The following is a 26,869-nucleotide window of genomic DNA, read 5'->3' as shown; positions in this document are numbered from 1 at the left end:
GTCTGAGTTCATTCACTGAAACCTTTTTTCTAAACCATATAGTATCCGTCCTGCAGCAAATGTAAAATTGTACATGCTCCTTCCAAACGCTCCATTGCCAAAAACATTTTTTTTACTTCAAAAATGACGGATATTTAGTCTAAAAAGAAAATGATCAGAAATGCAACATTTGAGCTGCTCCGTAATATGCAACTCAACCAAATACCATTGCCCCAATAACTACCTCCACAGAGACACCTCCCTTCGCTTACTACCTCCACAGAGACACTGCCCCTCGTATTCCCCCCCCCCAAGCTCACCAAGACACACTGCCACACCACCTCCCCCCCCCCCCCCCCAGCACCATGACACTCTGCCCCTCCCAGCTCACACAGACACTCTGCACCCTCCCAGCTCACACAGACACTTTGCCCCCTTCCAGCTCACACAGACACTCTGCACCCTCCCAGCTCACACAGACACTTTGCCCCCTTCCAGCTCACACAGACACTCTGCACCCTCCCAGCTCACACAGACACTCTGCGCCCCCCCCAGCTCACACAGACACTCTGCTCCCTCCCAGCTCACACAGACACTCTGCCCCCTCCCAGCTCACACAGACACTCTGCCCCCTCCCAGCTCACACAGACACTCTACCCTCTCCCAGCTCACACAGGCACTCTGCCCCCTCCCAGCTTACACAGACACTCTGCCCCCTCCCAGCTCACACAGACACTCTGCCCCCTCCCAGCTCACACAGACACTCTGCCCCCAACCCATCCCCCCCAAGCACCAAGATACTCTGCCCCCCACCCCCCCCCAGCATCGAGACACTCTGCACCCTCCCAGCTCACACATACACTCTGCCCCTCCCAACAGGTCATAGAGACATTCCCTCCCTCTGTTCTGGGGCAGGAGAGACCTGAACAAGATGGATGAGTTGCCCCTTAACAGGGCTGGCACCAATGTCCTCGCGGGCAGTTAACTAGAACTGTGGGGGATGGTTTAAACTAATTTGACAACGCGCGGGTTGCCAGGATGAAATATTAGAGAATAGATACAAGGTACTCAGAGGACTCGGAGAGGCAAATAGCATTAGAGTAAAGAATAGTTCAGATATAGGAGGGATCAGACAGCAGGACAATGCAAGGCAGTCTGAGGTGGGTTTCAAGCACATGTACACGTAAATGTACGGAGCGTGCTAAATTAGGTTAGTGAGCTACCGGTATAAGTCACCACATGAGACTATGATATTGTGGCAATAACAGAGACCTAGCTCAAGCAAGGGGAGGAATGGACACTTAATATTCCTGACTACAGTGTATTCAGGAAAGATAAGAACATAAGGGAAAAAAAGGAGATGGAGCGGCAGTATTGATCAAAGATTACAGCACTAGAAACAGGTGATATACTTGAGGGTTCCATGATGTATCTATTTGAATAGAATCAAGGAACAATAGAAGGTGGAGCTGTTGTACTGCTGGGTGTATACTATAGGCCAACAAATAGTGGGAGGGAGATAGAGCAGCAAATCTGCAGGCAAATTTCAGAAAGATGCAAGAACTGGAGTAGTGATAATGAGGGACTTGAATTATCCGAATATAGAAACATAGAAAATAGGTGCAGGAGTAGGCCATTTGGCCGTTCGAGCCTGCACCAACATTCAATAAGATCATGGCTGATCATTCACCTCAGTACCCCTTTCCTGCTTTCTCGCCATACCCCTTGATCCCTTTAGCCGTAAGGGCCATATCTAACTCCCTCTTGAATATATCCAATGAACTGGCATCAACAACTCTCTGCGGTAGAGAATTCCACAGGTTAACAACTCTCTGAGTGAAGAAGTTTCTCCTCATCTCAGTCCTAAATGGCTTACCCTTTATCCTTAGACTGTGTCCCCTGGTTCTGGACTTCCCCAACATCGGGAACATTCTTCCTGCATCTAACCTGTCCAGTCCCGTCAGAATCTTATATGTTTCTATGAGATCCCCTCTCATCCTTCTGAACTCCAGTGAATACAGGCCCAGTTGATCCACTCTCTCCTCATATGTCAGTCCTGCCATCCCAGGAATCAGTCTGGTGAACCTTCACCGCACTCCCTCAGTAGCAAGAACATCCTTCCTCAGATTAGGGGACCAAAACTGAACACAATATTCCAGATGAGGCCTCACCAAGGCCCTGTACAACTGCAGTAAGACCTCCCTGCTCCTATACTTAAAAACCCCTAGCTATGAAGGCCAACATACCATTTGCCTTCTTCACCGCCTGCTGTACCTGCATGCCAACTTTCAATGACTGATGTACCATGACACCCAGGTCTCGTTGCCGCCATTCAGATAATAATCTGCCTTCGTGTTTTTGCCACCAAAGTGGATAACCTCACATTTATCCACATTATACTGCATCTGTCATGCATTTGCCCACTCACCTAACCTGTCCAAGTCACCCTGCGGCCTCTTAGCCTCCTCCTCACAGCTCACACCGCCACCCAGCTTAGTGTCATCTGCAAACATGGAGATATTACACTCAATTCCTTCATCTAAATCATTAATGTATATTGTAAATAGTTGGGGTCCCAGCACTGAGCCCTGCGGCACCCCACTAGTCACTGCTCGCCATTCTGAAAAGGACCCGTTTATCCCGACTCTCTGCTTCCTGTTTGCCAACCAGTTCTCTATCCACGTCAGTACATTACCCTAATACCATGTGCTTTAATTTTGCACACCAATCTCTTGTGTGGGATCTTGTCAAAAGCCTTTTGAAAGTCCAAATACACCATATCCACTGGCTCTCCCTTGTCCACGCTACTAGTTATATCCTTAAAAAACTCCAAAAGATTTGTCAAGCACGATTTCCCTTTTATAAATCCATCCTGTCCGATTCTGTCACTGCTTTCCAAATGCGCTGCTATTTCATCTTTAATAATTGATTCCAACATTTTCCCCACTACTGATGTCAGGCTAACCAGTCTACAATTACCCGTTTTCTCTCTCCCTCCTTTTTTAAAAAGTGGTGTTACATTAGCTACAATCCAGTCCATAGGAACTGATACAAAGAGTCGATAGACTTTTGGAAAATGATCACCAATGCATCCACTACTTCTAGGGCCACTTCCTTAAGTACTCTGGGATGCAGACTATCTGGCCCCGGGAATTTATTGGCCTTCAATCTCATCAATTTCCCTAACACAATTTCCTGCCTAATAAGGATTTCCTTCAGTTCTTCCTTCTCACTGGACCCTCGGTCTCATAGTATTTCAGGAAGGTTATTTGTGTCTTCCCTCGTGAAGACAGAGCCAAAGTATTTGTTCAATTAGTCTGCCATTTCTTTATTCCCCATTATAAATTCACCTGATTCTGACTGCAAGGGACCTACATTTGTCTTCACTAACCTTTTTCTCTTCACATATCTATAGAAGCTTTTGCAGTCAGTTTTTATGTTCCATGCAAGCTTCCTCTCATACTCTATTTTCCCCCTCCTAATTAAACTCTTTGTCGTCTGCTGAATTCTAAAATTCTCCCAGTCCTCAGGTTTGCTGCTTTTTCTGGCCAATTTATATGCCTCTTCCTTGGATTTAACACTATCCTTGATTTCCCTTGTTAGCCACGGTTGAGCCACCTTCCCCATTTTATTTTTACTCCAGACAGGGATGTACAATTGTTGAAGTTCATCCATGTGATCTTTAAATGTTTGCCATAGACTGGGAGAGTAAAAGTGTTCAGGGCAAAGAGGGGCAAATTACTGAAATGTGTACAAGAGAACACTTGATCAGTGTGTCTGCAGCCCAACGAGGAAAGGAGCATTGCTGGATCTAGTTCTGGGGAATGAAGTGGGGCAAGAGAAGCATGTTTCAATGGGGGAGCATTTGGGGAACAACGATCATATCATCAGCTTTAGAATAGTTATGGAAAAGGACGAAGTGCAATCAAGCATGAAAATACTTAACTGGAGGAGGACAAACTTCAGTGAGTTGAAAAGGTAGCTGGTCCACGTGGATTGGAATCAAACATTGGGAGGCAAAACAGTAACTGAACAATGGGAGGCCTTCAAAGAGGAATACAGAATAGACATATTCCAAAAATGGGGAAAAAAAGGGCATCATCCAAAGCTAGAGCATCCTGGATAACTAAGGATAAAAGAGATTAAAATGAAACTGAAAAAGGAGACTTATGATAAATGTTAAGTTCATAATTCAGTAGACAACCAAGCTGAATACAAAAAGTACAGGAGAAAAATGTAAAAGGAAATAAGAGGGACAAAGAGAGTGTATGAGAATAGATGAGCAGTTAAGATACAGAAGAACCCAAAAGTCTTGTATAAATATTTAGTAGTAAAAGGTTGGGTCAAAGGAAAGGATAGGGCCGATTAGTGCCCAAAAAGCAGATCATCTTGTTGAGGCAGAGGGCATGGCTGAGGCACTACCTGAGCACCTTGCATCTGTATTCACTAGAGAAGCGGAGGTATTTAAAAGGTTGGCATCGCTCCTGGCACACAAGGTACCCGGTCCAGATGGGTAGCACCCTAGGTTGCTGAGGGAAGCAGGTGTGGAAATTGCAGAGGCTTTGGCCACAATCCTCCTTAGATATGGGAGTGTTGCAGATGACTCTGCACCTCCCCCATATCACAGACACTATGTCCCCTGTCCCGTTCACCCTGATCACAGATACTTTGTCGTCTCCTTTCTTCTCCTGCCCCCCCTCCCCCCCCCAATCACAGGCACTCTGTTCCCCCCCCACCCCCGATCACATACACTCTGTCTCCCACCCCCCCCCCCCCCGATCACACACACTCTGTCTCCTCCCTCCCGCGCCCCCCCCCCCCGATCACAGACATTCTGTCTCTCTTTCCTCCACCACCACCCCCCCCCCCCAATCACACACACTCTGTCCCCATCCCGTCCTGTCCCCAATCACAGACGCTCTGTCCTTCCCACATTGATGAAATTCTCTTGCCCAGATGACCGAAACACACTTTTTCCTACTCCCCAAATCACTGAAGTGCTCTTATTTCCTTTATGAACTTAGTGTTGGTTCTGGATGTAGCTCCAATCTGAAGTTGTTGCCTCGTTCCTTTGCTTTGCAGCAGAACTTGCTCATTTACGGTGAGGTCAGAAATACTTGCAGCAAGGAGGTCAGATCTGGAATAAAGCTGCAGTTATGATACAATACAGAAACACCTGCTGCATGGTGCTGATCCCATCCTCACATTCTACATTCTAAAAATAAACCCCAGGAAACCCATAGGACCACGATAGAAATACGTGTGAAACCCACAAGGTGTTGGAAACAATCCCCTCATCCCTGAAACCTGTCAGAGAACCTACAGTTCCCACTGGCATAATCAAAAGACTGGTTTATCACGTCTGATTGTGCTGAACCAGCAGCAGTAAAACAAATAATAAATTCAGATGGTTCTTGAATTATTTTCCTCATGAATTCACAGCCGAACTGCTACAGTGTCTCTGTCACAGTTTATGGGATTTTACACCAGATATTCTCTGTGGCTCAGCATCACTGACCACTCCTGTAAGCAGACCGCGTGTCCTCTACACTATGGAGCGCTGCAATCATGTTCATTAGCAGGCAGTATGAATTTCATGTGCTACCTGCATTGCTTTCAATGGGTGTGGGCAGATGCATTGCCATCTCCGCGCCTATTTTCGGGTCATATCGAATTTAGGCTCCTAAAAGTTTTTAGGCAAGTACCAAGCCATGGAAAAGATGGATGGGGGTGTGTTTGGGGAGGAAAGAACAAAAAAGGTGGTTTGCAATATGATAGAGGACAGATAATGTACAAATAGCTTTCGAGACTTAAACTGCAGAAACATTATCCTAAAGAGTAAATGTGTTATAAATTGCCACTCCTGAAGAATGAAGATATTTTTGCAAATTCATGGTCACTTCTATAAACTGAAGGGCTGTAGTAATGGATGAATTTGTTAATATTTCTTCTGTCTGAAGTGGTTCTGTTTAATATCGATGAATCAAGCATAAAGACTTGACCTCCTCCAAAGATGCAGCATTTAGTATGATTTAAAAGTCACTTTAGAAAAGGAACATACAAAATGTGAGTTCTGGATCCTGTTTATTAGGAACAAGCTATAGAAGTGCTAACACGATCAAGTCTGGAGGTGGAATTGGCAGCGAAAGACCGTGAGATCATGCAGTTAGTTGAGGACGTGCAGAGGTTGCAGGCAAATCTGACCAAACTCCGTGAGACCTCAGCAAGTCAGGTCTCACAGCTCGAGCAGCAGCTCACTGCAAAGAACAGCACACTCAAGGTAAGAGAACACTTCTCAATTTCCAGATTATAGGCATTATAAAATTTATGTACTCGTGGCAGATTTCAGACCATGCTGTTAACCTGTAATTTCTGATGCATGTATGATTTCTTGCCTTATTTGCAAATTCACAGATTCCTTTTGCATCTGTCTAGCTATGCCAGGGTTACATTTCTGGTTGAAATTAGACAGACACTTAAACATTAGAGGGATTGGGGTCAGCAACTACATAGCATTGTGGTGTGGAGTGTAGCTGATACAGAGGTTCATTGCTGGACAGGCCAAATAATTTACATGGATTAAAGAATTTGCAGCTCAGGTAGGGAGCTGTGTAAGCCAGAGTTCCCGACCTTGATTTATTGCGTGCCCTCTTCCAGATCTACCAGCTGCCTGTGTACCCCGACCAGGTTTCATATTTTAACCCCTTTTCCTGCCCAAGCATTGCACAAAATGTACTAATTATAATAGACATATAGGGCCCAAGTTTCCACACGATAAAAAACGGGCGCCCCTCCGAGCTGGGCACCCGTTTTTCGCTCCTAAAACGGCACCTAAAAAAAAATCGTGATTCTGGAGCGTTCTGCAGCTCCTTGTCTGCCTGGCGCGGCGCCCAGGGGGGCTACTAAGTGGGAGGGGGCGGGTACTATTTAAATTAGTTTTTTTCCTGCCGGCAACGCTGCGCGTTGGAGCGTTCGCGCATGCTCAGTGTGAAAAAAACATTGGCACTCGGCCATTTTTGTAGTTCTTTGTAGCTGTTTAATTTTTGAAATTTTTTTTTAATAAAAGCACATTGCCATCAGCACATCTCACTGCATCCTTCTCACTGTCTCCTCCCCCCCCGCGGGCAGAACGGGCGCCCCCCCCCCCCCCCCCCCCCAGCGGGAAGAACAGGCGCCTCAGACTGACTGTAGAATTCTCCGTGCCTGAAGCACTTTCACACAGGTAGGAAGATGGTTTATTTAATCTTTTCTTTGCTTATAAATGTTTATTCAGGTTGGATTTATTTGTATAATATTTGTAGAAGTATAAATAAGGATTTATTGTAGAATTTAATGAGTTCCCTTCCCCCTCCCCTCCCCCCCCACCTCGTTCTGGACGCCTAATTTGTAACCTGCGCTTGATTTTTTAATGTGTAGAACAGGTTTTTTTCAGTTCTACAAAAATCTTCACTTGCTCCATTCTACTTTAGTTTGGAGTACGTTTTCACTGTGGAAACTTTGAAATCAGGCGTCAGTGGCCGGACACGCCCCCTTTTGAAGAAAAAATTCTGTTCCAAAGTAGAACTGTTCTACCTGACTAGAACTGCAGAGAAAAAAAATGTGGAGAATTGCGATTTCTAAGATAGTCCATTCTCCACCAGTTGCTCCTAAAAATCAGGCGCAAATCATGTGGAAACTTGGGCGTGTACAGTGATTGGAGGTGAGGGCTGTGTACGTCATTGTCTGTGTATCTGGTCTCATTGGTACAGCTTGAATTAAATTAACTACTTTATATAACACACTCCCAGAGTTTTAAAGCTTCATCTGAATAGCCTATTATAAAAATGCAATAAATAAAATAATTAATAAATGAAATCCACCATTAGACAACCGCGTACCCGCCAGAGATGTCTCCCATACCCCGAGGGTTACTCGTATCACAGCTTGGGAACCCGTGCTCTAAGTTACGCATCATTTCAACTGCGCACATGAGAAATTATTCCTACCTCATTGAAAGGTAGGGTTTTTTTAGGAAATAGGGGATGATGACTGTATGATTGCAATAGGAATATTTTGCATAGCGTTTTTGAGGTTAATCAGGAAGTTATCTGATTGACCTGATGGTGAGTTTTGCAGGATGTTCCTTTTTGTGCTGTTGGGCTGAACACTAAATGATTGCACTGTTTTAGTGGACTGTGTTTTGTTTATTACATTTTATAAATCATTCTGTCTCTTTTGAAGCAAATAGAGGCAAAGCTAAAAGGACAGTCTGACTATGAAGAGGTTAAAAAAGAGCTGAGGTGAGTGTTGATTCAAGATGGAGTTTCTGTTTTTTGGTGCATGTTAAAAGCGATGTTCTTGGCATGAAACTTCAGTTGTCATTCACTTATATTTGTAGAAAACTACTTGGCTTATTTCCCTCTCCTAAGGTTATGGAATCAGACCTTCCTGGTGAGGAGAACTGTATAGTCCAAACCAATAGTTCTGTTCCTCAAAGATCTTCCAAGAGTGCACTTGAGAAGTGTGGGATGGAAGTCTACCTCCATAGATTCCCCTGGGACCTTCCACAGATGACTTGGCCAAGACTTGTCCTTCAGGGTAACCTTGAAGGTGAATGTCATTGGAGGGTGAGGTTAGATTTGGGATGTTGTCAGGAGGAGAGATCTGCACTTTTGTAGCTACCTCCTGAAAAATGTATTTCATAATTTTCATATCAATAGAACGTTGTTTCTGTGAGCCTTACTCATTCCTTTCTTTGATCGATAGTTCTGTTAAATGTGCACATTTTCCAGCGGCTCTGATGAGCCACAATTTGGATGAGGCAGTATCCAAAATGGTGGCAGTGTGGCTCTCATCAGCAAATCATACCTTAGTCTGTCCCCCGACTCCTCCGGCACTTTCTCCTCCTTTAAGCATCTCACCCTATCCCACTTCCCTCTCCTCGCATTTAAAATTCTCGCTCTCTATTGCCCACCCAAGTATCACAAAACTGTTATTACCGATATTTCCTCACTACTTTCCTCCCTCTGCCGCTGCACTGAATGACTTCTCATCCTCAGTAATTTCAACCTCCATCTCAATTCAACATGCTCTCACTCTCCTCTGAGTTCACTAACCTCCTGTCCTCCCTTAATCTCTCCTTTCATGCAAACTCCCCAACCCATATTCACGGCCAGCCCTCGATCTTGCCCATCTCTCGAGGCCTCACTACTTTTGATATGTCAATTGCAGATAAGGCTATCTCTGACCACTTCCTCGTATCACTCTCCACCCACATCCCCCTTCCCTCCCCTCCCCCCCCAACCCTGCCTCCTTCTGTGTCAGCCCTGGAAAAAGCTCTCTCCTGACTCTCTGACAACTGCACTTATCAACTCCCAACCATCCAGCCTTTAGCCCTCCATTCACTGTGACACCTCTGCAGCTACCGATCGGCTGAACCGCACCCTCACCTCCACCGTTGATGCCCTAGTCCCTGTTAAAACAATTACTCTCTCTCACCCTGGCCATTCCCCCCCAGTACAGCCCTCATCTTCGCTCCCTTAAGTCCAAAGAACACAAACTTGAACGGATGTGGCGGACAACTGGTTTAACCATTCATCGCCAGATCTGGCTGGGCCACATGAAGCATTATCGGGTCCTGCTCTCGGCTCCCAAAACTGCTCACTATTACACGATCATTCTAGAATGCAAAGATAAACCCCGGCTTCTATTCTCCATTGCTACCCGTCTTTTTGAACCCCTCTCCCCAACCTCCACCCTCACCTCTGACAATGTGTGATAAGCTCATGGACTTTTGTCTCTAAGATCGAGACCATCCATTCGGCCGCCTCTCCCCTTCCTTCTCCTAGTCCACCGGGCCAAACTTCCTCTGAGAAAGCCCCCTGCCCCAGCCCTGACCTCACATCTTTCTCCAGTTTCTCTCCGATTTTCCCTCATGACCTTTCCAAGCTCATCCTGTCCATGAGACCCACTTCCTGCTCCCTTGACCCTATTTCCCACCAAACTGCTGACCACCCAACATCTTTTTTCGGCCCCCATGTTAGCTGACATTGTTAACGGTTCTCTCTCCTCAGGTACTGTCGCCCTTTCCCTCAAATCTGCCGTCATCACCCCCTCCTCAAAAAAACCAACCCTCGACCGCCCCCCCCCCCCCCCCCCGTCCTTACAAACTACCGACCCATCTCCAAAATCCTTGAACGTGTTGTCGCCTCCTAAATCGGTGCCCGTCTTTCCCGCAATTCCATGTTTGAATCCCTCCAATCCGGTTTTCACCCCTGCCACAGTACCCCGAAACGGCTCTCATCAAAGTCTCAAATGACATCCTTTGTGACTGTGACAAAGGCAAACTATCCCTCCTCGTCCTTCTCGACCTGTCTGCAGCCTTTGACACAGTTGACCACTCCATCCTCCTCCAACGCCTCTCCACCATCGTCCAGCTGGGTGGGACTGCACTCGCCTGGTTCCATTCTTATCTATCTAATCGTAGCCCAAGAATCACCTGCAACAGCTTCTCCTCCCAACCCCGCATCATTACCTCTGATGCCCCCCCAAGGATCTATCCCTGGTCCCCTCCTATTTCTCATCTACATGTTGTCCCTTGGCGACATCATCCGGAAACATAGTGTCAGTTTCCACATGTACACTGACGACACCCAGCTCTACCTCACTACCACTTCTCTCGACCGCTCCTCGGTCTCTAAATTGTCAGACTGCTTGTCCCACATCCAGTTCTGGATGAGCAGAAATTTTCTCCAATTGACTGTTGGGAAGACTGAAGCCATAAACTCTCGTTCCCTAGAAACTGACTCAATTCCTCTCCCCAACTCCTGCCTGAGGCTGAACCAGACTGTTCGCAACCTTGGTGTCATATTTACATCATAGCAAATAGGAGCAGGAGTCGGCCGTTTGGCCCCTCGACATGCTCCACCATTCAATAAGATCATGGCTGATCTGATCTTGGCCTCAACTTCTCTTTCTTGCCCGCTCCCCATAACCCTTGACTCCCTTATCGTTCAAAAATCTGTTTATCTCCACCTTAAATGTATTCAATGACCCAGCCTCCACAGCTCTCTGGAGCAGAGAATTCCAAAGATTCACGACCCTCTGAGAGAAGATGTTCCTCCTTTCGACCACATATCCGCAGCATAACTAAGACCATCTATTTCCACCTCCGTAACATTGCCCGTCTCCGCCCTTGTCTCAGCTCATCCACTGCTGAAGCCCTCATCCATGCCTTTGTTACCTCTAGACTTGACTATTCCAATGCACTCCTGGCTAGCCTCCCACATTCTACCCTATGTAAACTAGATGTGATCCAAAACTCGGCTGCCTGTGTCCTAACTCGCACCAAGTCCCGCTCACCCGTCACTGCTGTGCTCACTGACCTACATTGGCTTACGGTTAAGCAACGCCTCGATTTCAAAATTCCCATCCATATTTTCAAACGCCACCATGGCCTCACCCCCCCCCCCCCCCATCTGACATATGAAGAAAGACTGGATCGACTAGGCTTATACTCACTGGAATTTAGAAGAATGAGAGGGGATCGCATAGAAACGTATAAAATTCTGACGGGACTGGACAGGTTAGATGCAGGAAGAATGTTCCCGATGTTGGGGAAGAACCAGGGGACACAGTCTAAGGATAAGGACTAAGCCATACAGGACAGAGATGAGGAGAAACTTTTTCACCCAGAGAGTTGTGAACCTGTGGAATTCTCTGCCACAGAATGTTGTTGAGTCCAGTTCATTGGACATATTCAAAAGGGAGTTGAGATGTGGCCCTTACGGCTAAAGGGATCAGGGGGTATGGAGAGAAGGCAGGAGTGGGGTACTGAGGTTGAATGATCAGCCATGATCTTATTGAATGGTGGTGCAGGCTCGAAGGGCCGAATGGCCTACTCCTGCACCTATTTTCTATGTTTCTATGTTTATGTTTATCTTTGTAATCTCCTTCAGCCCCACAATCCCCCGAGATGTCTGCATTCCTCTAATTCTGCTCTCCTGAGCATCCCTGATTATAATCGTTGAACCATTGGTGGCCTTGCCTTCTATTGCCTGGATCCTAAGCTCTGGAACAACCTGCTTAAATCTCTCCGCCTCTCTACCTCTCTTTCCTCCTTCAAGATACTCCTTAAAACATACCTCTTTGACCTTTTAGGAGCTTTTAGTCTCCTGCGCTAATTTCTACTTAATGTGGCTCGGTGTCAAATGTTTATCGCATAATACTCCTGTGAAGCGCCTTGGGACATTTCACTACATTAAAGGCTCTATATAAATACAGGTTATTGTTGTAAAGCTCTATTACCATATGATTATTTATACTGCAGTCACTGTAGAATTACAGAATCACAGAAGGAGGCCATTTGGGCCATCATGACTGTGCCAGCTCTTTACAGGAGCGATCAATTTAGTCCCACTCCCCTCTTCTTTACCCGTAGCCCTTAATTTTTATCCTTTTCACGTATATATCCGTTTCCCTTTTGAATTTGCTTTCACCAACCTTAAGGCAGTGTATTCTATCTAACAGAAAAAATATAACTGGCCCTTCCACCAGAATAGACCATACTTTTTCTTCTAAAGATTGTTTACAGTACTTATCATCTTCTTCAAAAAATGTTTTTCTACTCTGTAATTTACTTATGTTTCTCACTGAAATGTTCTAGAACATGAGAGAGTTCTATGTTTGTTTAAGAAAGTGAATCTAAACCTAAAAGGTCACTGTTACTTCTGATCCCCAGTGTACACTGTGACATTGTGATTGACAGACTGGTCAGTGCAGAAGTAAAATGTAATCACTTTAAATTCAGTATAATGAACTTTGCCTTTTAATTTATCACAAATGAAATGAATTGACATGTGACATTTCATGGATTATTTTGGTTAGTACTGAGGATTTCAACAAAACGTTGTATCCTGCAGCTTTGGAGCAGTGTTTTGACAAGCGCAGCAATTTACTTTAACTAACAGTGCTCAGCAGTTTACATTTTTCACGCACAAAAGTCTTGAGATGGAATATGGAAAATGTTCAGAGATTTCAGACTCAAGCCCACAGTAGCTCAAGGCTTGTTCTTCGGGGAGTTCAGTCTTTCTCCACCGTGTTACTTTTCATTTTGTACTTTAGTCTGGTTGCTGAAGTCACTGAGAAAGGTCTGCTCCCACTATAATTATACAGCTCCACCTGTCCTACAGCTCAACAAAGCTACTCTTTCTTCTTTTATTAACAGTTCACTTTCCAGAAGCAAGTTAAAATATTTTCAGATGTGCTGGCCTATGAAACTGTCATGGTGATACTACTAATTTAAACCAGTTAGGAGAAACTCTAAATGCTTCAGTGTTTTATCAGGTAAAAAGTAAGCCTCTTTTAAAAAACAAAAAGGCCCACTGTTCCTACATTGAAATCTACTTTCCCCCTTGACATTGTGGTGAAAGGTTTGGGCCGGTTCCTGGTGCCTTGGTAACAAAGCAGCTCCCTCTCTGTTGCAACTATCCAGAAATTGGTCCTTTCTCGTTGCTGGCCTAGTGCTCTGCACCAGGAACAGCATTTTACTTGCAAACAGGGTGCTGTTATAAAGTAGTGAGATAAGCTGTTATTAGTATCTGCTAATAGAGATAAATGTCTGTAATGATTCTTGCATTCATAAACATTAATTACTGTAAGACAATTTAAATTAAATTGGAGCAATTTAACTACTTAATGGGATCCATATTTTCTGCTTATTCGTATGGCTGAAATCACACAGCCCTGCTCATGTATAGTATTTCAGCGGAGTAGTAACTTCAGGTGAATCGTGTGGGTTATTGGTGGAGAATAATAACTCAAAAGTTTACTGGCAAATGAAAAAAACTTGAAAAAAGCAGCATATCCAAATTAGACCAGGTGATGGTTTGTTCCGACATGTATGTAGTGAGGTTTTTTTAATGTTCAGGTAACAATACTCTATTTATGATACTCGGTGATAAGTATAAATAATATACAGAAAATTAACTTCTATTTGTTCTAATTTTGTACGCAGTTCCAAAAAGAACTGAAATTCTCCACTTCTTATTGAAGGAGCTTGCATTTATTGTAATTTCTTTCTCAGTAGAAGGTGCAAATATATGAAGCTCTTCATTCTGAGATGGCACCCGTTCAGCTTGAGATGTAAAGCAGTGCCAGGAAATACTTCAGTTCATTTCATCATTTGCCTTTTGAGCAGTTGTGGAATGTTGTGCTTATGCAGATTTAATATTGAGTGAAGTATTTGTGTGGTGTAGTTGTAGTTTAACAAAGGTGTAATGGGCAGTGAGCCAGCCTATTGGAGGTATGTTTTGAATCTTGGAACCATATCTTTCAAGTATTTCCAGATTGTTACCTGCTTTGAAAATGTGTTATATCTATGTTCTTTGGATGGAGACATGGTTTTTGAGTTTTGGGAGAGAAAGAGTCCTCCTGCTATTTGGTTAGCCAGATGAGAAGGGGGTGGATGGACGTGTGTAAACATTATAAAATGCCTAACCCAAGATTTTTATACTTGCATGTGTTTAAACTGTTTCTGGGAACTAAAAATAAAACTAAACTTGGCTAAAATTAAGTTCTGAAGGTTGACTTTTGCATTGTTGCTATTGAAGCCAAGAAGTAGTACATGAGATGACGTTATTTTTAAGAATAAATTGGCATTAGCAACAACAACTTGCATTTATATAGCACCTTTAACGTAGTAAAATGTCACAAGGCGCTTCACAGGAGTGTTATCAAACAGAATTTGATACTAATCCATATAAGGAGGTATTAGAGCAGTGAGGCAGGTTTTAAGGAGCATCTTGAAGGAGAAGTTTAAAGAAGCTAAATTGTATGCACACTGTATTTCCTGCAAGGAAGGTGTGCCAACACAAGAAGTTAGTGAGTCTCGAACACACGTATTGAGAGCTGCAGTACAAGTCTGTTACATTGGGACACCTTTGTGTTAATCCAGTTATTTTTATTAACCGAACTGTGCAGGAGGTACGAGAATTGAATGGGTGACTGAGCAGATGTTCCCTTTAATGAATGTCCTCATTAATGGGATATCTGCCGTAATTGCAAGATGGTCAAAACTGTGTTTGTGGAAAAGCTGTCAAGGTGTCAGAGTAAACAGTTAAAAATGTGTACTTTTTCACTATCACAATCTTTCCCCTTTTTATTTTTACCCTGTATCTAAGACAGAGCAAACCTTCAGTTCATGCTGATTGTGCTATAAATTGTTATGGTTAGCAACAACATGCATTTATATAGCGCCTTTAACGTTGTAAAACATCCCAAGGTGCTTCACAGGAGCAAAGATAATGTTTTGCTTTTAAATGGAGACATTTCTAGAGACCAAAACATGCCAGGTTTGAAGCATTTACTCTGGTCCCAAGTTTGGCACATTAAGACATTTGTTTCAGATGTTCTGAAATTATGGCAGAGTGAAAATTGGCTCCTTCATTCTCTACTGAGACACGCAGTATTTTGTCATAGTAATGTTCTGATTAGAATACACGGTAATGGCACTTTTTTATTTTAACAAATAATTCATTGTAGATTGAGACAGTTCACAGTAGTAACTGATCTGACATGAATAACCCCTAAAGCGTTGCAAGCTTCACAATCAGCACGGGGGGTTTGAAAGCTTTTGACAGCTTAAAATGTTACATTCTTATTAACCTTTATATTTGCCCTCTAAAAACCCTTATGGAATTGCATATGCAGCAAACTGCTTGACTTTTTAACATTACTTTGCAGCTCTGCTAGTTATGTTGAAATATTTGTTGGTAAAATGAAAAGCTTTAGTTATAACATTGTACAGTGATGGCATTTTCAGCTTAAGTATTTCTTCTGTGTATTGACACCTGGAAGTACACTGTTATTGTGCTTGGTACCCTGGATAAGTTGGAATGTTTGGAGATGAATGGGGAATCTATCTTGATGTAATTGCTTGTGCCAATGCAAGGACATTATTAAACAATAAACCGCCCCTTCTTCCCCTATTTCCAGTATCTTGAAGTCCATGGAATTTGTACCATCGGAAGGATCCGGAACACAGGTACGTTCTGTTCAAATTTAATAATTTTCTGTACTTGATGTATAAATTCCAATTTATCATGAGGAATATTGTAAGTTACAAAGCAGATAGTATATAAGTGCTACCCATCAATATAATGAATTATGGTAGAGATTCAGAAATTCCTGGGAGAAGATTTGGGCTAGGGTGAGAAAATTTGCACATAGAAACCAACATTTGTTTTCAGTAGATTTAAAACTTTAAGGATCAGAGTTTTGGACAAGTATCACACTCTGCAGTTTTCATAGCACACTTGGATTTTTTTGTCTGCTTAACAATAGCTTTATGTCTACATCAGTGTTCCTTGGGTGTCTCAGTCGATCCTCCATTATTGTTAGACAGTCAATCAATGGCTCTGCAGAGACATACACCACTACATATAACCGATCACATTAAGGAGCACATGTGTACCATATCAAAAGTTGTTGAAATATTTTATTTAAGTAATCATTCATGTAACTTATAGCTGAATTCTAATTGTGCCTATAACTTTCTAATACTCTAGTAATGTGTTTGTAAAAAAAATTGCTTAAATATTACAGGAAGGGCTGCAGTTGGAATAATTTGCAATCATGTATAATGCTGTAATTCTGCTGTGATGGGAACGCTTGGGAAACTGGAGGCAAATGGTTTTTGCAAATAGTTGTGCATTTTGAAAGCTACACAGAAACCAAATCATTTTTACATTAAATGTAATGACTTGGCATAGGGTTGCAGAGCATGTGTGTGTGTGGTACATTGAAAAAGGGACTCATTCTCTTCCTGTTACAGTCATTTGAAAGCATAACCAAGTGGTGACTTTAGTGTTGCCTTCAGATATGTGGTGCCAGTGTATGCAGTACCTTTACCATTACTGATACATGCTTTGTACCTATTTATAGTAACTCATTGAAGTGTAATATGAAAATGCTCATCTTGTACTTTGCGTATTCTTTAACTTAAACAATAAATCAAAATGACAGGAGGGAATTATAAATCCCACACAAGTTGAATATTATCCTTTTAGATGTTAATAGTAATCTGTATTGAAAGTGTAACTATCTTTTCTTTACAAGTTATACTTTTTCGGATTGATCTCGTGCACCTGAGCAGATGAAAGTCTTTGTTTTACCTCTCACATGCCTAGAACTTAACATGTCATCAGCTGCAGCCTTAATCAGAGAACATAATGTGCCTTTACATCGCTTTGAACAGAATTTCAAGGAACTATAAAAGCTACGTTGGGGACAGGAGTCTATGGGAGGAGCTGGCATCTGAATAGGGGTTCAATGAGACAGGAGTGTCTTTGTTATTTTACAGTTCATGAGCTGCAAATTTTGAGTTAGGATAATGAAGGGTGTGGGTGAATAGAGAATTAGATCATTGGATTCTAGTTCTTATTTACTGTTCTTACTGGGACCATTGAAATTATCGCCACAGTTTTGTTTAAATTTCTTGGGGTTTTGTAGATTTTTTTTAGGAATTTATGTTGAGTAAGAAACTACTTTAGTTATTATGAATGAGGTGTGATAATCTACTCTCATTTACAGTAATTATCTAAAAAGTAGAAAGCACTGATAAACTTCTGCATTGATGCATAACTTATAGTGCAATAGAAATGGTTCATGGCATTTTGCCACTACACTAACATTGCATAGGGTAATCCATTTTGTAATGTAAAAGCCCACAATTTATGATCTTGTGCATAAGTTTCATCAAACTTAGTGTAAAATTGGTGTTAAATCTAAAAATAATATTAAGTCACAATTGAAATCTTTGATGCAAATAATAAAGTATTCGTTCTTTTCCAAATCTGAAATTGCCAATTTGTGACAGTGTTAAAGTTGACTGTAAACCTTCAGAGACTAGTAGTATTTCTGTATCAAGTCTATAAAAATAGGTTCATTCTTTGATGGCTGGATAAAATTACAAAGCCCCTTACCCACCCACACAAAAGCATCTAAACCCCCTCTTTCCTTGCTCGATCTGTCGGTAACAGCAGAAACAGCAAATCCCAGCTAGGAATAAGACAGGGTTGGATTTTGGGGATAGAGACCAAAATCAGTTTTTCTTGGGTGTGAGCGTAATCTATTATGGGACAATATAAGGCGTACTTGGGAAGTGGAGGAAAGGATTAAAGGCTTCTCCTCTTGGGCTGTAAGATAACACAGCACACCATGTTCTCACTGTGGTTTGTAACACTGAACATCATGCATATTTTTAGAATATCAATTTTTTTGTGGGAGTGGGGAAGAGAGCAGAAATCTTGTTTCTTTGCCAGAAAGCTTAAACAGGCATGTAAGATTGTTTTGTAAACTATTTTTATGTCTGCCAAAGGAGGAGAGTGTGCATACTTTCAGCATAATGAGAGAATGCACATTTAAACATGATTTACATCATTTCATCCTGTGTGCTTGTCAGTAAACAAAGAGGTTTGCCAGGCACTTTATAAAGATGATATGTCTTTAAAGGACTTCTGTGCTGAAAGAGGTTGCCTTGGGCTACATGTCTGCTGTTAATTTTGATTCTTAATGAATCCTTGATTAAGCAAGATGAGTACTGAAATATCACACGTTTAACATTAAGTAAATCTGACTACATTACTGTTGCTTTATCAGGACACATCCAAAACCCTAGAGGTACTTCTACTGGAGAAGAATCGCTCATTGCAATCTGAAAATGCAACTCTGCGTATCACCAACAGTGACCTTAGCGGTAGGTCTTTGCATTTGCAGCTTATATAGCTGTGCTTGGGGAATGTGAGAACCAGATCCTGAGAGCAAACCTGCACTAGTGCATGGCAGCAAGATTAATCTGTATTACACCATTCGAAAGCACTAAATTGTGCTTGTGTATTTGTACAGACTGGGTAATAGGAAGAAGCTTTCAGACCTTGAAGACAGTGGTTTAAAAAAAAGACCAGATTTTTGCCTGAATTTTATCTTGATGCATTTGGGTATATAAGCTGTGTTTTTTCTCATTGGTTTATGTCTTGAATATATATTCAATAGCGATTACAGTATTTAATTAAATGTAATTAATGTCATTTTGTATTTGCTGCAGTTATTTCTCTGGGTAGGGTTTTATATCTGTTAAGCTAACACATTGCCTGACTGTGGCACTTATACAAAGTAAATGTTTGGTATGGGCTGCTTAAATGCTCGTCAGGGATTCTCCAGGCTGCCACTTACAAGAAAGGTACAAACAACAAATGCATGACATCTGTCTTTGGGGGCTAGTCTGGCATATTCAAATTTGACCAGTCGCGTCAGCAGAAACGCCCTTTTGAAACCTGCAATTTTGGGCTAAAGTTTGCTAATTTTCATGGTTTTACTTTTCACTCCCCCATAATGCATTGTGTTTGACCTTTCTTGTAGGGTCAGCTGGGAGAAATGGGAAAGACCGACCTGAGAGTCTGCGCCCTTCGACCTCACCATCCTCCCCTCCCTCTAAGTTGCTGCGCAACGCGAATGAGCAGGCTTCCAGTGCTAACGGTACGCACCAATTCTCACCGACGGTTTTAGGTCAAGATTTTTTCAACTCATCATTGACAAGCTCCCCGTTCCCCCTGGCCTCTGCAGGGAAATTTGCACTAAACTCGCTTCTTCAGCGGCAGCTAATGCAGTCCTTCTACTCCAAGGCAATGCAGGATGCGGGAAGCACAACCATGCTTTTTCCAACAGGTCCCTACAGCACAAACTCCATATCGTCCCCAAGTCCCATCCAGCAGAGCTCTGACCTGAACGGAATGATCCCTTCACCCAGCCAGTCAGAGAGTGCTGGAAGCATATCTGAGGGTGAGGAGCTGGACACGGCGGAAATTGCACGGCAAGTTAAAGAGCAGCTGATCAAGCACAATATTGGCCAACGGATATTTGGACATTACGTACTGGGGTTGTCTCAAGGCTCTGTAAGTGAGATATTGGCCAGGCCCAAACCATGGAATAAGCTGACTGTTCGAGGGAAGGAGCCTTTTCACAAGATGAAGCAGTTCCTGTCCGATGAACAGAACATTCTGGCCCTGCGGAGCATCCAGGGCAGGCAAAGAGGTGGGTGATGGATTTTACTTCCTTCATTCTAAATATCTTAAAGAGACAGTATTCCTACAGATGTCCTATCTTGCCTAGACAAAATATGACTTAAAAATGATTTTGAATTGTCTGGAAGCCTGGCATTGGTTGTACCAAACAAGGGAGGTAGCAGGGATGTGGGGAGGGCAAAATGGAGGATGAAATTGCGTGGGAGGAAAATGGCAAACCTGAAGCAAGGAAACTATTTTTTTTAAACTTTATTTATTCTTAATTTCTTACAAATTTTGACACCAATTTCTCACTACAATCCAGCACGCCACGTCTTCATGTACTGTGTTGTTTATGGAACTATGGCTAAGAGAGAAATAATATTAAAGCCTCTTTATGGCTGCTCCCCTGATAGGTCAGTGAATAACTGCAGTGCCAAGTATGGTACTGAAGCATCTGCAGAAGGATGGCCCCTGGTCTGTCCGGAGTCAGCTGCTCTCAGTGTGAGTGGGCCAGTTAGCCTCACTGGCCCTTGGCTGGGAAGATGGAAGATAACAACCAGGATTGCTGCTTATGACTGCTGCCCAGCAATGTTGAGTGGGGACAGGATTGAGCCACCATTGTCTGGGCTCACACACGGGATCTGCTGGTGCTTGTGGAGCCATACCCAACCATGTGTCAGCACCCACTGTGGGTGAGGGAGGAGTACCATTGGAAAATACTCTTCACCACGTCGGATTGGTGCACTATATATAGGAAGGGACCACTGCACACTTACACATCAAAACTGGTTAGAATGGACAACATGGCTGCTTATTATTTCCACAAAGAATTGCCATCTGATACTGAAGTGGAATTTTTCTAAGGGCTCAGAATAGCTAATTGATACTGTGACAGTTACAGAAAGTAGATTTGACTTTGAACATGGCAACTCACAATGTTAATAGGCCTACTAAAAGGAATACTGTGTCTTTAAGCTAGCATACTGATACTGCAATGTGATTGTAGTTTGCAAAGTGTTGAGATGTAACACAGCTCTTATTTCCATCCCTCAGCACAGTCATTTTAATACATTTCCAGAATTGATGTATTTTGGGAGGGCAGGGTTGACTTTTGGCAATGGTATTTCTTTTCAATATTGGAAGCTTCTGAGAACCTGGCCATTTATATCACCTATAACTTCCTAGCACGATTAAATTAACTGTAATGCGGACTTTTCAAAGCCTTCACAGACACCCTGATATATTTTCTTGTGGTGACTGGTGCACCTTTACCTTGCAATAGATTTATAACATTAAATGAAAAACTCTTACTCTGGCACAATGCACAGTGATGACTTTACTGTAATAGACTGTGGCTGAAGCCTGAGGATGTGATGTTTATTTAGGGACTAACTAATACAGGATCTGCTGATCTCACGATCACTAACTCTACCCATATTCGCAGTATGTTCTGATGTAGTTTCAGATCTTGCAGTTTACCTGCAAATAAAATCATTGTTTCAACGTGTAGTAACAAGAATAAAATACTGCAGCACTACAGTGTAAACTTTTCATTTGAAAACAATTAAATTAAACAGGGCAAGTAGGCTTCCTATAGCTCAGCTTGCTTATGCAGTGAGTCGTTGAACCACAGAAGTCGCAGGTTCAATCCCTGATGTGCTGAATTAACTGGTTTCAGTAGGACAGCGATGAGTACTGCAGTTAGCCTCAGTATCCCTGGGTTAAGAACAGGAACTGGTCAGCTTCCTGCCCCTGACTGTTATCCAGCAAACCCCTGCTGGGATTGTGGATGTTGGTGGAAGCTCAGCGATCATTTCTCCCCCCTCACCACCCTCTGAAACACTTGCTGTCAAAGCTCGCACATGAGTATTGGTCAGTAAGTGAGGTACCGCAGGGCGACAGGTGCCAGCGAGGGATTAACGCCTTCAGGAGAAGGCTCGGGATGGGTGAGAGGAACCTGGAAAGGCAAACAGGACAAGGAAGGATCATTTGCTGAAAGTCTCCAGGAATAATGAGTGCTGAGCTAACGCTGAGATGTTACTTGTTCTCTGTCAGTGCTATATGCTATGCTTTTGCTGTGTTACATTAGGTAGGAGAGCTGAGGTACCATTCTGTTGACTACCTGCTACTGCTGAGCATCAGTCAGATTAGGTTGTAAACCAGCCATATACTTCAGTATATTAAATATATTGTTAGCAGTGGTGCGGTATAGGGATTAGTACAGATGATAAGGTAAGCTTCTCCATAACCGAGTGCTTATAAAGAATTCAGCAGAAGAACACAACTTGCTGACTCGTACACGATTCCAGCCATTCTGATACACCCACTGCCATTTTGGTTGTTGCCGATAGTCTGCTCCTCCTGCAGCATGCTTTGTTATCTCAGACTTTCTCATTCATACTTGGATTAAAGCGCCTGATAGGGAGGGAAAGATATGAAGGAAGCATTGACATCAGCCTCCAGTCAGTGAGGTGTGAATGCTGCTGCTGCTGCTTTTATAATAATATTCATCTGGAATTAAATTCTCATCTTGCATTGATTAGAATGAATTAGGAAATAGAGATCTGTCCAATCAACTCTCTGGAACCTGATCTCAGCACCAATCCTGGTTTAGCAATACATTTTCAATATGTCGAAAGCCTGCTCTGCCCCATGTCTTCTGTTTCACTCCCAAATTGCGCAGTACAATCCTGTACTTTGGGAAGGTGCCTTCATGATTCATTAGCTCATTCGGAAGATCCACCTTCTCTTGACATCACTGGCTCCACAACCCTACTTCCACAGCCCCATCGGGTGATTTCCTGCCTCTCTCCACTTGCTCTTCTCTTCATTATCAGTTACTTGGACTGCTAGAAACAGCTGTGTGACCTTTGGTGAAGTGAAATAATAAAACATAGACAGATAAAAAGAAAGACACCTCAAATTCTGAAAATATGGAATGGAAACAGTGCAATTCACAGGTCCGTGGGCGTGTGAAAAGCAGAGGCTGCAATGCTTCAGGTAGAAATGCTTCAGCAGATGAGGCAGCTGAAAATAAGATGAGATATCGTAAAACGTTCTTTTTAAAGGGAGGTAAACTCTAAAAAAAAATCTAAGAAAACACATAAGGAGCTGATAGCGAAAGAAATTAATTCTAAACAGCAGACAGGACAAGATGAGGTTTGACCAGGGTAGCTTGGTGCAGCGAGCCAGTGAGGGAAGCAGTCCCGATCCCAAGTATTCCACATTGTCACAACTAAATCATCTTCATCAATTGAGGGCACTACCTTTTCTATTTTCTCCTGACTGAAAGAGATAAATAATTGATTGAGTTTATAAATATGCGGCCTCTGGTATGTTTCTTCCTCATCTCATACACAAACACACAGCTGTGTGCACTTGACAGTCTGTAAGTTGGTGTGTAGAGAAGCATGATATTTAATTGTCAAAGACATCAGATGAGCATTGACTCACAGGAAGCTGCTGTGTGACTTCTGCTGGATGTACTTTTCTGAGTTTAACGTTAATTTTGTGGAAAGTCAGTACAAGTATTGATAGTGATTATAGCAACAGGAGGTTTGTGAATAGAACAAATGCAGAATTAAAAAAAACAGAGCTCCTCATTTAGCACAGACACAGTTAACTCTGAGTGTTCTGGCTATACTCGCTAATGATTTTCTGATCCAGTGTTGAAATGAGCTGTTTGATCTGAGAAAGCACTCTTTGGCTAAGAGAAAGTGAACATTGAGTCAGGAACATCTGTGAGAAACTCTACCGAGCCAATTTATCCGCACAACTGTGTTTGTTTCATCATCTGTGGCAATGCAGCTCAATTAAAATGTCATTTTTGTAACCAAGACTCTTAACACGTTTCTCCAGAAACGTTGCCTTCTGCTCCCTCCTTTTGCAGATACCATTTTTACCAGTTTACTCTTGGGTACATTTGTGCTTGTATTTTCTTATCAATTCCTATCAAACATTGAAGTCTTTTATTTTCCATAAATGAAGAACTTGTGCCGTGTGGAAGGTGAATGATGGAGGGAAACTGCCAGAGGTATATAATAACATAAAGCATTTTAGCAGAAAATTAAAGTGGATGCACTTGAATAGTTAACTAATACAGAAATGTTACTTTCAATTACAAACACTGGTTGTTGCAGAGTGAGGCAGTGTTGAGGAAGATGCTGCACAAGATACTTGATGAGAAACCTGCACTGGAGAGAGGACACAATATTATGGCTTGTACCAAGGCGTATCTCCGATTATCATCGCAATACTAGGCCATTGCAGTTGATCTAATTGATTGGAAAATTCATTTACAAAAATGTAACATGTTTTAAAAAATTGAACAACCTTTATACAGCTTGGGAAAAGTAATGAAAATGAAATAATTGTTTCGAGAATAAGGAGGCTACTGACATTCAACATTGTGAGTGCTGAAGTCACACAATTTTAAAATGATTTTTGTGCCACCAAAAATCATAGAACAACACCTGTGTCATGTAGTTCTTTCCCACTGCCCCACCCACCAAAACAACTCCATTAAAACAATCAGTGACAGTATATATTGCACGTGCTCCAGTATATAGCATGCTAGGTCACTGTAAAGAGACAAAAAACACTCCCCCTTGTTTTTTATTCTTATCGAAACTTGTTTTTTAACAGAGGTTCCAGGCCAGAACATACAAAGAATGTTGCAGGAAGTAAAGAAACGAAGATATGGTTCAGAAGGTAGGTCCTGGGATGTTCTGTTAATTACAGCCAATAGGAGTCATTTAAACATAGTAAATATACAAAGCACAAGTTATGTGGTCTGACACTGGCCTGGAATCTGCTGGAAAACAGATAATGTAAGTATAAAAATCAAGGCGTTAACATCTTAAAGCTGCAATGAGTGCCGATCTGAGTAATTTACATTTATTTTTGAGCACATTTATTCTCCCCAGACTGTATTTTAAGTAATTTCTCATTGCTAGTTCTTTATCGTAAACACTTTATCTGAACATCCTTTGCCACTAATTGTAAATTTAAAGAAAAGGGATGGGTTTGGTGCTGTGTCTGATGTAGCTGGTTAAGTGAGTCAGAGCGTATGGCTGCTGGAGGTTTGACTGATTGGGTGTCTGTGGCTGCAATTTTCTGGGGTCTGTGCAGACGTGATCGGAGGCGGGTCGGGTTGGAAATTTGAAATAAGTTGCAGTGGGTCTGGACGGTGTAGTTCCAGAGGAGTGGCGGATAGCTAACATAATACCTATATTTAAGAAGGGGATAGAACATGTTCAGGGAATTATAGACCAGTCAGCTTAACATCGGTGGTTGGAAAAATAATGAATCCCTGCTAAAGGAGAAAATAGTAGAACCAATAGTAGAAACCAAAAATATAATAATGAATAGTCAGCATATAGTCATCAAAAGGGAAAGTCTTGTTTGACCACCTTCGATGAATTTTTTGAAGAGGTAACAGAGAGAGTAGACAATGGTAATGCAGTACATGTAATTTATCTAGATTTTCAAAAGGCCTTCGTTACGGTACCACATAATAGACTAATGAATAAGGTCAGAGAATGCGGAGTCCGGAGACAAGTAGCAGAATGTAAAGCTAGCTGGCTTCAAGACAGAAAGCAGAGAGTAGGGGTAAAGGGCAGCTATTCACAGTGGCAGAAGGTGGGTAGTGGTGTTCCACAAGGATCAGTGCTGGGACCACTGTTGTTCACAATTTATATTAACGATTTGGACTTTGGAATCAAAAACACAATTTCTAAATTTGTGGATGACACCAAATTGGGAAGATAGCCAATACTGAGGACGACTGCAACGAATTACAGGAGGACATTAATAAACTTGCAGAATGGGCATATCATTGTTGAACTTCATTTGCCACAGATAAATGTGAGGTATTATATTTTGGTAGGAAGAATAGGGAGGTCACTTATTACTGGGAGGGTGTGAGTCTGGGTGGGGTATGGGAACAAAGGGATCTCGGATACAAATACACACATCACTAAAAGTAGCGACACGGGTTAGCAAGGCCATAAAAAGCAAACCAAGCACTGGGGTTTATTTCTAGAGGGATAGAATTGAAAAGTAGGGAAGTTATGCTAAACCTGTATTGAACCTTGGTTAGACCACACTTGGAGCACTGCGTGCAGTTCTGGTCACCATATTATAAAAAGGATATAGAGGCACTGGAGAGGGTGCAGAGAAGATTTACAAGGATGATAACAGAAATGTGAGGGTATACATATCAGGAAAGGATGAACAGGCTGGGTCTCTTGCTGCGTGAAAAAAGAAGGCAGAGGGGTGACCTAATACAGGTCTTTAAAATTATGAAAGGTTGTGAGAGTGGATACAGAGACAATGTTTCCACTTGTGGGGTTGAGCATAACTAGAGGCCATCAATATAAGATAGTCACCAAGAAATCCAATAGGGAATTCAGGAGAATCTTCTTTACCCAGAGAGTAAACTCGCTACCACGGAGTGGTTGAAGCGAATTTAAGGGGAGGCTAGATAGCATATGAGGGAGAAGGGAATAGAGGGTTATGCTGATAGATTTAGATTAGGAAAGACAGGAGGAGGCTTGAGTGGAGCATTAATGTCAGCATGGACTGGTTGGGCCGAATGGCCTGTTTCTCTGCCGTGTGTCTTATGTAATCCTATGTAAAACCACCTGCTGCTGCACAGGACAGAGGGCATCAGCACAGGGCAGCACCGTGCCGGAGGCGATATCCCAACACAGGGTCTACAGGCAGAGGATGAGCTTCCTGAACATGACTAAGCAGGTTCAGGCTATCACACCAGGGCGTTGCAGACATTTGCACATTACTCAAGCAACATCTGCAGCCCAGAGGAGCGGGTGGACACGCCTTGCCAGTGG

The 26,869-nt window shown here is 42.6% G+C and overlaps 1 protein-coding gene across 7 annotated transcripts in view; it reads left to right on the top strand.

Annotated features, from left to right (window-relative positions):
• LOC139226561 (protein CASP-like) overlaps positions 1-26,869 on the top strand; it is a 578,052-nt gene that overhangs the window by 385,324 nt on the left and 165,859 nt on the right. For 3 of the 7 annotated variants that reach the window (XM_070857405.1, XM_070857402.1, XM_070857404.1), the window contains exons 11-16: positions 6,071-6,259; positions 8,200-8,258; positions 15,952-16,000; positions 18,616-18,712; positions 19,375-20,046; positions 24,663-24,728. In XM_070857405.1, coding sequence (XP_070713506.1) covers positions 6,071-6,259; positions 8,200-8,258; positions 15,952-16,000; positions 18,616-18,712; positions 19,375-20,046; positions 24,663-24,728 — 1,132 coding nt within the window. The remainder of the gene's footprint in view (positions 1-6,070; positions 6,260-8,199; positions 8,259-15,951; positions 16,001-18,615; positions 18,713-19,374; positions 20,047-24,662; positions 24,729-26,869) is intronic. The other 4 variants (XM_070857407.1, XM_070857401.1, XM_070857403.1 and 1 more) reach the window with 3 other exon arrangements.

This window comes from Pristiophorus japonicus, chromosome 16 (genome assembly GCF_044704955.1).
Source record: "Pristiophorus japonicus isolate sPriJap1 chromosome 16, sPriJap1.hap1, whole genome shotgun sequence".
NCBI classification, from domain to species: Eukaryota; Metazoa; Chordata; class Chondrichthyes; family Pristiophoridae; genus Pristiophorus; species Pristiophorus japonicus.
The sequence above is the reverse complement of the archived record's forward strand: the minus strand, read 5'-3'. Positions and strand labels throughout refer to the sequence as shown.